Raw genomic sequence first — 17,721 nt, forward strand, 5'->3', positions numbered from 1 at the left:
TGTCTAGGATGTGGGTGTATGATCTGCCAAGGAACTCCCTACTGGATGAACCCCATTACCTGGTGGGTAAGACAGCTGATTCTGTATTGCTGATGAATGAAATGTCATAGCTTTTGACCCATTTTAGCCAGGAATGTTTGTGAAAGTACTGTCATTATCTCAATATTTTCAAAGAACTGCACAAGAGGTTTAACTGATGGAAACTTAAAGAGATGGAAAATGATTGGTTACTCTAGGTTATAACGATCTATCCTTAACCTCCAGCTCTATTTAACATGTCACTTGCTGTTCAGCAGGAAAGATAGTTTAAAATGGATTTGAACTACATGCATAGTAATATTTTAACTATATTTTATGATAACATTTGAAATATGTTATTATAACTTACCACATGCCCTTCTATGGGGTCATAAAACCTCTCCAAGAGTTGAATTGTAGTACTCTTTCCGCAGCCACTGCTTCCAACTAGGGCTAGAGTTTGGCCTTTCCGAACCCGTAGGTTAAGCCCTTGTAGAACCTGATCCTTCAATCTAGTTGGATATGCAAATTTGGTATTTCTAAATTCAATGTCCCCTTCAAAGTTATCCTAAAAGGCACATAATAGACACAGTATGTAATCTCAAAAACAGAACAAGATGAAAAGATGAGTGCACCAGATGTATGTCTCCCTGTTTTAAAGAGAACGTAAATTACAATCTAATCATGTAGCATAAAAACCAATTAGCATGTTTACATGAGATACTCCCATCCACACTTTAGAATTTTTTTCAAGGCTCAAACACTAGAATGCACACAATATTTGTATTTGATAGCAATGGCACATTCTTTGGTCAGATTGCTAGGGTGCAGATGTAGCATAATCATAATTTTTCGCCCTTTCATTTGTTACAGCACGAGTGCGTTCCATCTGAGGCTTTGTCCCAATATCATGTTGAAACTTGGGCAGTTATGAATAGCCTCTTTTAATTATGTTTTCAAATAATTTGTTGACCTATATAAATTACAATATGTACAATATAATTACAAATTATTTCTCCACAGAACATAAAAACGTTTGTCTAGCAATCATGATGTATACAATTCCTGGAGTTACAGAAATTATTGATGGGCAAAGTCACCACAGTCTGCAATTATAAAGAACATTATGTATCTCTACTATTTGATATGGCAATATTAGCAGAGTATTGGAAGCCTTTGTGAGGTTACAGCTAACTTGGCCATGGAAACTGATGTGTCTGCAAAATATATATCTATAATACTGAAGAGTTGATGCAGTAGAGCCTGAGCTCAAGATGGGTTAGTGAATGTTTTTTTTTAAACTATCTTGATTGTACTTTTACTTAATTACAAAAGGGTTGGTTGGAGATATGTATTCTCTTAACAAGTGTATAATCAGATCCCTTTAGAAATCATATCCCCATTTCAATGGCGAGGGTAAATTTATACAGATAAACCCTTTAAAACAAGGCTATGAGGATAGCACCCCAGGCAGCAAGATTAGGTTCTAATACAGAATATAAGAAGTGATATATTGTTCAAGAAGCTAATGTGTTTAACCTAATATTCACATTCCCAGTAAACACTGAGAAAGATTGCTTGTCATATGCGACCTCAAATTTATAATTGAAAAACCTTGCAATACCACCATATAAACATGTGCAGAGAGGAGGGTATTTTTATCTATTCAAATTCAAGTTCAGAAAGTACATTGGAGTTCTCTCACCCATCTAATCTGTTGAAAGATTAAAAGAAGCCAGATGGGTTAGGGGAATGTGAAAGATTAGATGGATGTTTTTAATTATCACTCAATAGCATACCAATAAAACAAGATTTCATGAATGTTCAAGTCGCAAAAGGGGGCCCTCTTAAACAAGCTTTTACTGATGGATTACAGGAAAAATATTCCCTAAAGGTAAAACATATCCTGGCTGGGTCAGCTCATATCTGGACTAGGAACTAGGCCGGGGTGAAACACGTGGAGTTTCACTCTACGGAATTCCACGGAATAACAAATAACTGTGAGATTCAGTGGAATGTCATGAAGGGGCAAAAATAGGCACATCGTAGTGCTTGTACTGTGATTCAGTGCCAAGAGTTCATTCCGTGCTAAAAAAAAATCAGAGGAAATGGTACCAAAAGGTGCACCAGAGTGTGCATTTTCTATTGTTGATTTTGCTTCTACTTGAGAAGGTTTTATACTCGAGCAGTAGCACTCTGACCATAAATTGTCTCACTCTCCCAGCGGGACACAGTGCTGGATATTTCGCTTCAGATCCTAACACTCCCAGGTTTGGGTATGAACTCATTTTTATTGCTATGGCAGTGTTAAGGATTTGTATAACCTCGGCATGACTGGATCCGATTGCACCATCCTTTCAGCAATGGTTAGCGAGGCTACTAGCAATCTTTAAATTTGGAAATCGCCATTTACAAAAGGAAAGGCAAGAAAAGGCATAAGCAGGGGTTGATAATTTGGAGCCCTCTAATGGATTGGTGTCAAACCCAAAGTAATACTTAATGATTTATGAGGAAGATTATTTAATTGTATGCATCCTTTGGGTATTGTGAACCTTCATTTGTTAACTGTTTATGAAAATGATGAAACGATGATGTTAGGTGTATATACAAATTTGTAATGTGTGTTTACTTGTCTGACCTGGAGGGAGGGGGGTGGGGTTGGGGATTGGGTAATTGTTGAGAAAAACCTAATAAAGATATTTTTAAAAAAAGAAATTGAAAGGCATATTAACCATGCATTGGCACCTCATTAAGAGCGATCCTGTGATTGGCCAAGAAGTTACCAAAAAGCACCTACTAATGTTCAGATGTGCAAAGTATTTGTGCCAGAAATTGGTAGTCAGCAGCCCAGAGGCACAACAATGTTTAACACCAGGTAAATCTAGGTTGCTAAATTGTCAGTGTTGCAAGGCATGCGAACATGGCATAAACACTTAAGAAGTCCTGTCGCCATTATTGAAAATTCTGTTTAATATGTCTAATTCATATAATTGTAGGAGTGATCACGTGATCTACATATCACAGTGTCCCTGTCACAAGATGTATGTAGGGAGCACCATACATATGGTACATCTGAGTATGCACCAGCAATTGAGAACGGTAAAAAATGAAGATAAAAGTTATCCAGTTGCTCACCATATGTATGAATCCCATAAAGGCAGGAGTGACGAATTGCTGCAATTTTTAAGTGATTTGATCCCTAAAAGTAGGAGGGGAAGTAATAGAAAACTAAGATTGAGGCCATTGGAGTCCAACTATATCGTTATTCTCAATAAAAAGATTCAGAACAGATTAAAAAAAGATGAAGACGTATACTTTCAAATATGAATTTGGCATTAAGACCACAACTAATTAGAGTCTATGTGTACATCTTTTCTCATGGGGCAAGAAGGTCCTCTGAATTGCACTTAGCACTTTCTATGAGGAGATGGAAAATGGTGGATTAACTCTGCCTACCTTTAGGGATTATTATTTTGCACAATATATCTCAAGGTTTAAGCCGGAACAAGAAACAGGTTTATTTATCACTTATTGTATGAACTTAATTTGTAAAGAGAATCAGATTCACTGCCCACTAACAATCGCAACATCTCCTAAACTAGTATGTTATAAGTGTATGCAGTGGTTTTTCCATAAATGTCAGGCTTTTTATAGAAGATATTCAATCCCTGTAATCAACTCCTCAACTCCGTTATCTGGCCTCATTTCACTAGCTGGCAAGAGATTAATCTGCAATTACACAAAAATGGGCCAAGGCTGGCTTTGGGAGAATCTCTGATTTCTTAAGGAATGATAGATGGCTGAATATAGCTGAAATGTCTCATTTAATCCCAAATGTTTTCCTTCGACTTGGGTCACATAACATTTTTAGTAAACTTTTGAGTAAACTCGATTTGGTTCGGATCATGCTTAGTATCTGAATTACTAAATGAGACTAAAGTTTAAAAAAAACAGTAATGGAAAATGTGTTTGGCCTCTATCAAGGGTATGGAGCTTGAGAGAAAGCAATAACTAAATGGGGAAAACATGAGGAGATGGAAATCACAGTGAGTATGTGGTCAAGAGTTAATAATCTCAACTTTAGTACTTTAAGCCCTTCCATGCTCATGACGAGCTGAGCTCGTCATGCAGTACACTGCTCGTGTGCTCATGACGAGCTGAGCTCGTCATGAACAATGGGATTTACAGATCGTCAGCACAGGAGGGGAAAAGTCAAAGCAGCCAAGGTGTTAAGGGGCACGAATTGGTGCAGGATGTTATTTTCTAGTAAATAGCTACTTTAACCCTTTCCATGCTGCCGTCGGTCATTGGCCGACGGCAGCACTACCTCCCCAGTGCTGCCGTCGGCCAATGGCCGATGCGGCCCCACCCGCGCACGGAAACGCCCGCACCGCGGCGGAATTACCGCCGCGGTTAATGAGTTAAAGAGCCCCACTTTTCTTATCTAAGGCTTATCCCAATCAATCTGGGCAGTGCTTTCATTGCCTTAACCATCCTTCAGCCAATTGAATACATATCATATCATAATGCCGACTGATACAGAGGTTCTGGAATTTTTGCTATTTTGAAGCCGAATGCTTAATTACAATAGATTTGAATATTCGGCTGATAGTGTTTGGATATGACCTTCATCTCTCTGACAAGGTGATCACATTATTATATATTGCAATGGCAATCGCTAGATCACTTTTGCTTCAGACTTGGTAATCGGATCTTATACCAAATAAAAATGAAAGGGTCCAGAAAATAAAGCAGGTTAAAAAAGCGAACAAGCCTATGCACTGCGAACTGGGAGGATTAAGAAGTTTGAGATGGTTTGGGCAGCCTATTTCGATTAAGATCTCAAATTTGAGCCTATATCTCAGCAGGTATTTTCAGCATGTTGAGAATCCTCTTTATAATAATATTAGCACTTTAATTTACTATACAATACTTCAGATTTTATTGCTGTATTGATTGATAGAGGAGGAAATATTATTCTGAGCATACTTGCTAATTTCTCTGCATATGTTTAAGGTATCTAAGGTTCAATCAACTGTTAATATGGATTTCAATTTAAAAAATCAAATAAAAAAAAGACCACAACCAATCTTCCTTTTTCTGTAGAAGACCAGTTTTAGATAGACAAATGTACAATTTAATTTCAGGCACAAAGACTATGCACTGCGCTTTATAGTTACATTGGGTGTTTTTGTTTTTTGTTTGTGCTTTGATATGATGATGTTTACAATATTCATTCCAGTTTACTTAATAAAATGTGATATATATGGTAGAAATGTTAGTTAACACATCGGACAATTGGTTTTATGCATTACTAACAACTGTAATAGAAGAGGTAGAGCTGTGATGGGAATGTGGGCAAGCAATTGATACAACTAGAGGTGAGCTGTGATAGAAGAGGGTAGGAAAGTTTAATATAAAAACCCACTGGGAGGACACAACCTACCATAACTCTTCTCATGAATGTATCCCACTTGAAATTTGTAATGATATATATTGTTGTTTTTGTGGACTTCGATTTTACTAATACTAGATTGTTGAGATTCATGTTAACCAATGATGATTTTTTTCAATCACGTTGTCGAGAAGTTAACATATTTAGTTTTGTAAATAATATCTCATTTGTATTTTTGAAAATATTTGCACCTGTGTATAATGAAGGATCAAATTTTTCACTATCTGAGCACTTGCGCTTTAAGGTGATCAAAGAGGCTTACATTTATTATAAAGATAAGAGGGGAAAAATAAAGAAAAATAATGAATTAAGAAGATTGAAAAAGTACATGTTCACTAAGCAATCACAGTAAACTGCTTAACAATATGTTTACGATGTTAATGCCCACTGTATGAGAAATGCAAAAGAGACAAATGATGGATGGAATGCTGACCAATGCAAACATTTACTCCCAGTCACAAAGATCTGGATTTTGCTCACCACGCCATCCCACTTTGGATCCAGCTATATTCAAATCAGACTTGACCCTGTTCCACATGGCAATAGTCCAGCCCAAACTGCCAAGCCTGGGCCTCCCAGGACCGGAAACAAGCATCCTGGGATCGATTTTGGGGCATCATCCCTCTCAGCAAGGCTAGCTGGAATCCAGTGGCGCAGTGCGCACAGAACCCACAACTGGGCATACCCTTCTTACTTGGGGCAACAAATCCAAAGACACAAATGATGGACGGAATTCTGAACAATGCAGAAATTCACCCCAAGTCACAAAGATCTGGGTTTAATCCATCATTCTTTTGCTCAACACGCCACCCCAGTTTGGAACCAGCTATAAGCAAATCAGTCCTGACCCTGTTCGACATGGGAACAGTCTAGCCTGAACTGCCAAGCTAGGTCCTCCCTGAACGGTGTGCACCCGTTACAACGCAACTTTTACTCCGCACTACCATTACAACGCAGGCATTACACCGCATGACATTACAACGCATTGCGCTGGGGGGCGCTCTAGGATAAGAGGTAAGTTTAATTTACTATCCAACACCTTCCCTAGGGTCCACGGGGACTGGAGTTAGAATAGTAAATTATACTTACCACTATCCAGCACCTCAAAGCGCTATGCGTTGTAATGGTATGCGTTGTAAAAACCGCGTTGTAATGGTATGCGGAGTAAAAGTATGCGTTGTAACGACATACATCCTCCCTGAACCAGACACAACAATCCTGAGACTGTTTTCATGGCATCACCCCTCATCAGCCAGGCTAGCTATAATCCAGTGGGGCAGTGAGCACAGAACTCATGTCTGGGCATACCCTTCCCACTTAGGATGGCAAATGCTAAATAGGCAAATGATGGATGGAATGCTGAACAATGCAAACATTCACCCCCAGTCACACAGATCTGGGTTTAATCCATTGTTCTTTCGATCACCACGCCACCCCAGTTTGGAACCAGCTATATGAAAATCAGTCTTGACCCTGTTCCACATGGGAACAGTCCAGCCCGAACTGCAAAGCAAGGTCCTCCCTGGACCGGAAACAAGTATCCTGCTACCACTTTTGGGGCATCACCCCTCGTCAGCCAGGCTAGCTAGAATCCAGTAGTGCAGTGAGCACGGGACCCACGAATGGGCATACCCTTCCCTCTTAGGTGGACAAATGCAAAGAGACAAATGATGGCTGGAATACTGAACAATACAATTATTCACTCCCAGTCACAAAGATTTGTGTTTAATCCATAGTTCTTTTGCTCACCACACCACCCCAGTTTGGACCCAGCTACTTGGCCCTTTTGAAGGGTCATCCCTGAGCGTTTTGCCTTCCTCCTGTATTTTCTCTGACCTGCTTGTGTTGGCTGCTGATCAGTGCTAAAGTGCATATGCTCTCCCTATGGTAAATTGATGTATGGATTAGTGATTCCATGATTGGCTAGTTTTGATTTAAATGTCAGACCCCAGTACAGAGTGTGCCAGGGTTTGTAAACCAAATGCTGCTAGTGGGCTTGCAGCACTGGTTGTGCCACCCACAGAAGCAGCCTGTAAAAGTGTGTCTCAGGTCTGCCGTTGCAGAGCCTGTGTGCAGTCTGGTACTGCAATGTTGACTGGGCAAGTGCACCCACTTGATAGTCCCTAAACCTTCCCTTTTTTGCATATTAGTCACCCCTATGGTGGGCCCAAGGGCAGAGTGCATTGTGGGTAAAAGGTAGGACGTGCCCTGGTGTGTGTGGCATGTCCTAATAGTGAATTACAACCATTTTCGTTTTTCACTATTGCAAGGCTACCTGTTCCTCATAGGCCAGAATGGGCAGTTTGATTATTACATCTTATAATCCTAACTGACTCAGGGAACTAGGTAGAAATTCGAGTTTAGAATGCCTGAACTCAGAATGATCAAATTCATCTTTTAGTGAAGGTGGTTTTAACATTCTATGTTTAAAAATACCACTTTTAGAACGTAGGTATTTTCTGGTCTAACCATCCAAGCTTGCCTCTGCTAGGTTGTGTATTCCTTGTCTGGAGTTTGAGTGACAGGGGTTAAAGGGTTCCAGGTTTGGACTGGGTACAGGACCCTCTGCCTTCAGAGGATAAAGGATTTGCTAGTATGAATATGGGGACCCAGACCCCAGAAATTTAGATCACTTTAGGGAAAACAAGAGGAACTTTTGCTGAGGAGAGGAACCAGAGAGAAACTGAAGGAGGAGACTATCCCTAAGCTGAGTGCTGTTTGGGTGATTGGCCTGCAGTGGTTGCCTGACTGCCAAAGAAAAGACTTGTAACGGATCTCCAAGGGCTTGGAAATTGAGCTTACCTCCTGCTGAAGTCTCAGGGATAACAGACTTCATCAACCAGCTCCCCAGAGATCTTTTAAAGTGCCTGCTATTGTGCTGGGCCTTCTGAGGGACTGCGTGTCACAAGGAGCAGGAAGCACGACTCACGAAGAAGAAGCGTGATGCCGTTGCAGCTCTCGCATCACTGAAGAAGGGTGTCGCCGCTGCCGCTTTGCCCTGCAGAAGCGCCTCACACCGCCCAAGAAGAGTGTCGCCGTCGCAGCAGACTCTGTCGCATCATCGGAGAAGCATGTCACCGCTGTTGTTATTGCATCACTGAAGAAGGGTGTCGCCGCAGCTGCTGTTGCATTGCATCGCCGAAGCCCCTCCCATCACCAGAGAAGAGTGTTGCAGTTGCAGTAGATGCCGTTGCATCACCGAAGAAGCGGGGCCTGTCGCGGCTCAGAAGAATCGTTAACTCGCCGCACGGCCGTCTGGAGTATATACATCGTTTTGCATCAAGAAGAAAACGCCATTTTGTTTCATTGTACCGGATCTTCATAGCATCAAGGTGCTGCTGGTCGCATCGCCATGGAAGCGCAGTAAGAAACCAACGCATCACCTCCCCACGCGGACAAGAACCGACGCACCCCCTACGCAGCAGTAGGGAACCAATGCATCACCGGTCTTGCGTGTAAGGAGCCAACGCATCACCTTCCCTGCAACACTTTTGTTGTATAGCGTTACGCACCCAAAGGTACATTGAACTTAAAGCGTCGCATTTTACTATCTAAAGAGAACTAAGCTAATTCTACCATTTTTGAAGAACAGTTTTGTGGATTTTTGACGTTTGTGGTCTTGTGTTACGTCTATATAAAAATAAAAAAATTTATACTACAAGTTGAGTGGTGTCCATCTGTAGAGTTATCAATGGGTTACTGTATGTGTTCACAAATGCTTTACACACTGCCTCTGAGATACGCCTGTCTGCTTGTGCCAAGCTACCAAGGGGGTGAGTAGGCGTTGTTTTAGGAGTGTACCGCTTTACCCTGACTAGATGCAAGGGTCCCTATTTGGACAAAGGTGCCTACCTCTACCAACTAGAGACCCTAAATCTAACAGCAACAACGGCAAAAGAGACAAATGATGGACGGAATGCTGGAAAATGCAAATATTCACTACCAGTCACAAAGATCTGGGTGTAATCCATCGTTTTTTTGCTCACCACGGCACTCCAGTTTGGACCCAGCTATATGCAAATGAGTCTTGACCCTGTTCCACATGGGAACAGTGCAGCCTGAATTGCAAAGCCAGGTCCTCCGTGGAACAGAAACAAGCATCCTGGGACCGGTTTCAGGGCATCACCCCATATCTACCAGGCTAGCTTGAATACAGTAGTGCAGTGAGCACGGGACCCACGTCTGGGCATAAACTCCCCACTTAGGATGACAGATGCAAAAGAGACAAATAATGGAGGGAATGCTGAAAAATGCAAACATTTACCCCCAGTCACAAAGATCTGGGTTTAATTCATTGTTCTTTTACTCACCACACCCCCCAGTTTGGTCCCAGCTATATGCAAATCAGTCTTGACCCTGTTCCACATGGGAACAGTCCAGCCCGAACTGCCAAGCAAGGTCCTCCCTGGATCGGAATCAAACATCAAGGGACCGGTTTCGGGGCATCACCCCTCATCATCCAGGCTAGCTTAAATCAAGTGGCGCATTGAGCACGGGACCCACGTCTGGGCATACCCTTCCCACTTAGAGCAACAAATGCAAAAGAAACAAATGATGGACGGAATGCTCCCCCTTTCTGCACCACTCTGCAAAGTACTTTCTGGTGCACTACATGTTGGTAGATAGAGGGTCCTTGGAGGCCAATACAACTGCTGTTAACTCCAGTCAGTCCCACACAGGGGGATTGATGAGAGCTATTTTCCCAACCACTCTGCAAACGCACCTCCTATGCACTGCTGGTTGAGGGATGAAGTCTGCTTGGATGCTGAGGGCCCATTGGGGTCAAGACAATTCCTGTTACCCACAGTAAGTCCCACACAGCAGGATTGCTGAGAGCTGAAGAAAGGCTCCACCCTCTTTATCCACTATTTAGGAAATAGAATTAATACAACTTACAAATATACTGAATAAACCAAAGGTTACAGGGATGTTATAGTAAGGAAATAGAATAAAATGAATTGAGAAATTCACTCAGATTTCATGTGTTCAAAACCATAGAAACTCAGCCATTATAGTTACCTGAGCTAACTATAACTTACGCCCCCGCAATGCACTGCTTATGACCTCACATAGTACATCATTCATGACATGGTCAGTGACATCACTGATGACATCCCAAATGACATCACTGATGATATCGCTGATGACATCATCCACAAAACCACTCACACCCCATACAGTCTCTCATACTCTCACTAACTCACATACCCAGAGAACAATTCACATACCTATTCACATATCCATGCAACTTTTCACACACCCACTCACTCATCCATGCAAACACTCATAAACCCTCTGGCTCTCACTCACCCATACAGCCACTCATACAAACACTCTCTCACTCATACAGCTACTCATACAACCACTTACTCACCTTTACAACAACTTACACAGCTATACATCATCCATACAGCTGCTCACACACCCAGTTAATAAATCATATATTCACTCAGACAGCCAGTCACTCACCCATAAAGCATCTCAGCAGATGCATTGACATAGCATACAACTATTCACACACCCATTCGTACACTCTGACAACCACTTACATACCCATTTATTCATCCCTGTATGCTCTCAGGCCACTTACGCACCTAAACAGCCACTCATATAGCCACTCACTCTCCAATACAGCCACTCACACACCCACTAAGTTAACCAAATACCCCCTCAAACAGCCACTCACTCACCCATACTGTTACTTACATATCCACTCACTCACCCATACAGCCACTCACTCCCCCATATAGCCACTCACACACCTACTCGCATGACTATGCAGCCACTTACACAGCCACTAACTCACCCATACAGCCATTCACTCACCCATAAAGCATCTCAGCAGATGCATTGACAAAGCATACACTGCTCTCACACACATTCACACTCTCTCACAACTGCTTATATACCCATGTATTCATCCCTGCAAGCTCTCAGGCCACTCACTCATCCAAACAGCCACTCAAATAGACACTCACTCTCCAACACAGCCACTCACACACACACACTAAGTTAACCAAACACCCCCTCAAACAACCACTCACTCACCCATACAGCCACTCACTCATCCATATGGCCACTCACATACCCACTCGTACACCTATGCAGCCACTCACACAGCCACTAACTCACACATACAGCCACTCACACACCCACTCATTCTCCAATACAGCCACTCACACACCCATACAGCCACTCAGAAATACACTCACACAATGATGCGGACAACAACTAAGAGATATGTTAGAAATAGTATGACTAATTGCTAGTGCAGAAAGAATAGTAATTTAACTTATGCTGTAGCTTAATATATCTTAAAATCTCAGAAACATTTGTGAAACACATTCAAGGGATATTGTTATCATAAATGTCATCATAGATGAAATTCCTTTCGGATGCAATCAGTGACGTCACTGACCATGTCATGAGTGGCGCAACATGTGAGGTCATAAGTAGTGCATTGTGGGTGAGTAAGTTATAGTTAGCTCGGGTAACTATAACTGGTGAATTTCTATGGTTTTGTATGAGTGAAATCTTAGCCTAACTATAATGTACCTGTAACCTTTGTTTTTTTTAGTGAATGTCTACGTTTTTTTAAAATTCGCTTTTCTACCTATAAAGTCCCTGTAACCTTTTCAGTGAAAATTTGTATATATTTAGTGATATTTGGTCCCTCAAAAGCCTGTCCATAATATTCTTGTATGTCAATATTCTTTGGTACAATATTCAGTAGTACAACAGCCACAAGCAAAACCTTCTGTTTCCTGTAGAGTGGCAATCGGAATGTTATAAGCACCGTCCATCAAAAAATGTCCACTTCAATCTTTTGTGTTATGGCAATAAAATAAGCTGAAACAACCTCACCTACATTAAATAATGGTCAATAGCGATTACAGCTGAATACCTTCTGTTATCTTTTATTGGTATCCTTCATGACATATTACTTGCTATCACCTTGATGATGTCTTAAACATTGTTCTACTTGAATATGGATTCCTGTCTTGCCTGATACAGAGGAACTATAGAGGTAAACTGTAGCACATTTACCAGCTTCCTAAACAGAGAATGTATTGAGCTTCTTTGTTCAAATAGAGAATACATTGTGAAGGGTAGTAGGAACATGCTCCTAGGTAAAGGGCTGGTTTTAGCTGTATAATATCTTCTTTGCCCAGGGTTTTTGGTACTCACATGCAGTTTGACCACTTTAAAAGAGTAAATACACCTTAAGCACGTCCTCGTGCCAGCTCCCCTTTGCTGCTGCATGTTGCTCACCCCGCCTACTTTGTTTCCTTTCTCTTCTGTTGAATTGTGACACTGATATCATATTTGTTTCATTTGCTTAGTCATTATTTCTGCCAAGCACTGTTGTAACATTGTATTAGCCTTCAATTTTTAACTGTATCATTGTACTACAGATTATTTTACCATACGCTTTGTATGATCACATTGTTTAATTCTGTACCACATAGCCTGCACTGTCTAATGCTGTAATTTCTGCTGTATTGTACGCTGCCTCTCGATTTTTGCCTGCTCTTGATATCCTGCTTCCCGCCTCTGGTAAGCCCAGTCCACCACCTCCAAATGCTCCTCCCTCCTCCCAGGACCTAAACAATGTAGGCCACATTGAGCAGGGTGCTAGGGCCAGCTCCCCCTCACTGCTACTTGGAGCTCGCTCCCAGCCACTTTGTTTCTGTTCTCCTCTTTTCAAATACTCTGCATTACTGAAACCTTATTTGCTTAATTTGCATAGCCATTATTTCTGCCACACACTGCTGTAACAATGCATTAGCCTTCATTTTTTAACTTCATCATTGGTCTGCAGATTCTTTTGCCATATGCTTTGTATAATAACTGTTGAAATGGGTTTATTAGTAGTGGTAAGTATGTACCTAGCACTGGTAATACAAGAATCACATTATTAGGACCAGTCAATGTCTCAATAATTCATTCCGTTGGTAGCTGGATGCGAGCAGGCACTCTTAACTTAGGAAACAAGTGTGTAAAGCACTCAAAAACACCAATAAATTAAATAGGTAAAACACAAACACAATAAAAATCCAACACCAATCTATAAAATAGGACATATTTGTATGATTAAAATGACTCTAAAACAACAAAAATCCAATGTAGGGATCTGGAGATATAAATTTATAAATAATAAGCCCTTTCTAGTGCCTAAAAGCCCAAAGCAGCACTTTGTGCCACCCATGATGGAGCGCCTGTCGGATACACTTAGAGGTCAAATTTTTACCTTCTGACTTAGTTACTTTTTGGGAGCTTTTTCTCTCAACGCAGGCTGGGTTCAGTGGCGGCGGCTTTGCTCAGCGTGATGCCTTGATCAACTCATGGAATTCTTGTTGCTGATAAAAAGCTCTGGAGCCTCAGCAGGGCAAACCTGAAACTCAGGCTGAGTCGCGGTTTGACGTCACTGGCTTGACCCTCATCGATGGGTCGGTCACCTTAAGAAGCTATTTGAGAAAATGTCTTGAGAGCTTCTCCAACTTCTGAATCTTTTTCCAGAAAGTCCTTATGGGGTTTCAAAGTGTCCACAATACCAATCCATGGTTCCAGAAGCTCTGACTTGCTCCTTTGTATGTGGGGACTACGTCTCCCACCAAGCACTTGGCCAAATCCTCTAAAGTTCAGCTGAATGCGGTCAGCTGATTTCTTCCTGATGAATATGAAGCAGGTGGAGATCTTTTAACCTGTTGCTTTCAGGGAATCCATTCCTTTCCTTCACTTTTCAATGCAAGGCAAAGTCTGCAGGGCTGTAGTTCCACAGTGTGCAGCAGGTCCAGTAATTAAGAGTGCAATCCTCTTGGTGCAAGCAAGGGTACAAGCAAGGTAGCCCTTCTTTTTCTTCTAGTTTCAGGCATGGATTTGAGTTGCTAGACAGCCCTCCCATATTTATCCAATGAACTTGGGTGACAAGCAGGGGGACCCCTGACCAAGAGGGTACAGGGTGCCACACAGAGGTATGACAGCTTCCTCCAAAGTGTGGCATATTCTTGAGCCAGAAAGCACTGTTCTTCTTAAATCCAAAATGGAGAAACTCTCATGGAGGTCAGGGTCTGGCTAAGCCAACCCACTGGCATGGCTATGTTTCTAACACTCTACAACTCTTCTTCTACTTCAATTACTGGGGCTCCTTCTGGCTGGGGGTGCAGGATGTAGGTGTGAGCCTGTGTTCCTTACTAACTGCCATTCCCTCTTTGAAGACCAGTTTGGCTACACCACCCTCATCCTGCCTTTTGCACTACAGCTCTCTCCCAGATGTCCTTTGTCTCACTGCAGTACACTTCACAGCTCATTAGAGCAGTTTGACTGAGCCTGCCCAAGGCTGACCAACCAGGAGAGGCTGCTGGAAGGCTGGATTTTGGTCAATCAGAGAAAGAAGGTTCTGTAACTTCTTTTGCATGATAGTTATAATAAATCCAATCTTGGCAAGTTGTTGGATTTTTTCTAAATATCATTTTGATACTGTGAAGTATATTTTTAGCTTTCTTCTGTCACTAGTTATACTTTATTACAGAATTCCTATGTTGGTTAATGGAGACAATGTGCTACAATAATGATAATAATTATAATCATAATGAATGTTTATTGTTTGGTTAATTACAACCTTAACAAGTTATCACATGAATAAAAGTCATCAATAAAATGTCATCAATTTAAAACCTAAAAGCTTTACATACTCAGTTAATATTTTAGTGGAATGTGTGACATATAATTAATACTTACTAAGTCCAAATACAACACGATTCTGCTGCTCAATTAAGAGTGGCTTTTCTAACCTAGAAATAAGGTTACTGGTGTTCTACACTTAAATAACATGAATAATAACATCTGTCAACATATCATGGAGTTCTCTACCTGCTTTATAGCTAGTTTCTGTTTGTAGTGCGAGAGAGTGGCAGCCAAGAAATGTCATCAGTTGGCAGTTCATCTGGGGATCAGACGGGTCCAGCCCTGCTATCATAGCCTCTCTGCATGTCCTTATTCTTCTGATGTTAAACGCTTTTCTTAATAAAGTGACTTGTGTGTGCAAAGTTTGGGACATTTGCAAATTAGATGAATAAAGTCCTCTTTGTTGCTGCCTCAGAGTCGGCATAATGTCGGACCTTTATGGACTCAAGCTGGTTGGTCTGTGAGCGATGGTAGTTTTCCAAGGCGAAGAGCCATCTATTGTCTTATCTGGTATGCTAAAAATGTTATACTTAGGTAAGGTGCTGGTGCAAAGATCTCATAGTTTTTAATCACCATCCAAGCATGCGATCTCTCGCTGAAGATGTTTTTGTTGATTAGCAGGGAATTAAGTTTTCCAATTTTTTTATAACTTGTTTGAAGGTTAGATAAGTTAGATTATTGTTCCAAAGTTCACCCGTGCAAGTCTTTGTTAGTGCTTTTTGGAGGTAATTGTGGTTTGGTGATTTTTTGTTGCTGTCCGATTCCGCCCAGAGAGATTTGTTCATTGCAGAGTTAGCAATATTCTGTTTAGGGCAATACCAAAGCTTGATAGTAGCATACATCCTCCATATTGTCTCATTTATTAAGCCAAATTGAAGTCGCACTTGTGCTGGGGACGCGGACTGTTGAATCTGAAAAACCTTTTTGTATGTTGAAACTTGTATAGGTCGGAGTCTTTGAAATGTAGTACTATAATGCTATAAGGTATTGTGGAGAAGTGGGGCTCACTGGTTAGAGCAGGCAGACCCTGAAGCAGAGGTCAGACCCGGGACCAGGGTTCAATTCCCGACGCGGCAGGGTCTTGAGCTCAAATGTCCATGGACTCGATAATTCTCGCTTCGTGCCTGACCTAATCATGGGTTCACACTCTGCAACTCTGGGCATTAAGCTTGCTTAATCTCCACAATGCCCCCCCCATGTCGGGATGCCTGGATTTCACCTTGGGGATGCCCTGTAGGGGCTATCTCACAGGGAAAAACCAGGACGGGTTCCCAAGGCAAGAGCAGAGATACCCCTTTGGGGGTCGATTCTGGCGCTATATAAAAAGAAATATAATAATAATTGTTGAAAGCATTTTGACTCTTTTCATCGTAAGCAGAGGTTTGTAAGATGGACCCTTCAGTTTTCTTGCCAAGGTCCTGAAAGCGAACTTTAATGCACTGGCTCTTTGTAGTATATAGGTTTTCTGCTCTCAACAGTTTAGTCTGTTGTCCATGTAGAACCAAAAGTATTTGTACTTTGTTACTTCCTCTAGCAAATAGCCCCCCAGCCATATCTTCTGGTTAGCGGTTGGGTAGTTACTGATAAGCATGGTTTTGCTTTTTATTGTGTTGATTTCTAGTTTATAAATTTTTATATATTCTGTCATGCCCATGAGGGATCTATGTAGGCCGGTCTTAGTTAGGCTCATAATGACTACGTTATCTGCATATGAGAGATGGGATAAACAAAGTGTTCCCAGTTGCGATGGGTGAGAGTTGATCTTATCAAGCCGATTGGCCAGGTCTGACATAAATAAATTAAAGAGGTGCAGAGCCGGCACCCATCCCTGTTTTAAACCGTTATTTGTAGTCACCTTTCTGAATAGTCTTGAGCCATCTCCCAGCTTTGCTCTCATCCATCTTTGGGAGTAAAGAAGAAGTCTTCCACTTAATATTCACTCAGGAATATTCCAGGCTTGCAGCTTTTCCTATAAAAGGTGACGGTCCACACTGTCAAATACAGCCTCAAGGTCTATAAAGCAGAGGTGCAGTTCTTGTTTTCTCCGCTTATACTTGTCGGCTATAAGTGAATGAGTTAGATATTCGTCATCGCCCGGATCCCTTTTCTGGTACCTGTCTGATTGACACGGATCAAGTTAAGCTTGTTTGACCAGTCAATTAGGTCATCCAGGATCAGAGAGGCCAATACTTAGCTTCTAAGTCCAATAACGCAATTACCTATAGTTTGCTGGACATGTTCTGTCCCCTCCATTGTAGATCGGTGCGATTATTGAGTCTTGCCAGCTAGGTGGAATTATGCTTAGTTGCTCAGTTTTGTGGAATAGACTTGTTAGGCTGTTACTCCAGAAGGAAGGATAATTTGTAGAGATTGCTTGAGGAATGCCATTGGGTCCTGGTGCTCCATTCCCTCTTCCTTTCCTTATTATACTTATTACATGTTCAGCTTTGTAGATGGGCTTATCTTATTTTACCTTTAGGATACAGGTGCCTGCTTTGTCAACAATCTTGTTGTACCTTCTACTGGCAACACAGTGGTTCAGTTTCGAAGACAAATGCTGT

General features: G+C 41.6%; 1 protein-coding gene across 1 annotated transcript in view; it reads right to left on the reverse strand.

Moving 5' to 3' along the window:
* The window catches only part of LOC147688945 (ATP-dependent translocase ABCB1-like), a 1,419,218-nt gene that overhangs the window by 137,445 nt on the left and 1,264,052 nt on the right, over positions 1–17,721 (reverse strand). The window contains exon 25 of the mRNA XM_086941842.1: positions 389–586. Within this exon, the coding sequence (XP_086797968.1) occupies positions 389–586 (198 nt within the window). The remainder of the gene's footprint in view (positions 1–388; positions 587–17,721) is intronic.

Source organism: Lissotriton vulgaris, chromosome 10 (assembly GCF_964263255.1).
Source record: "Lissotriton vulgaris chromosome 10, aLisVul1.2, whole genome shotgun sequence".
In the NCBI taxonomy this organism is placed as follows: Eukaryota; Metazoa; Chordata; class Amphibia; order Caudata; family Salamandridae; genus Lissotriton; species Lissotriton vulgaris.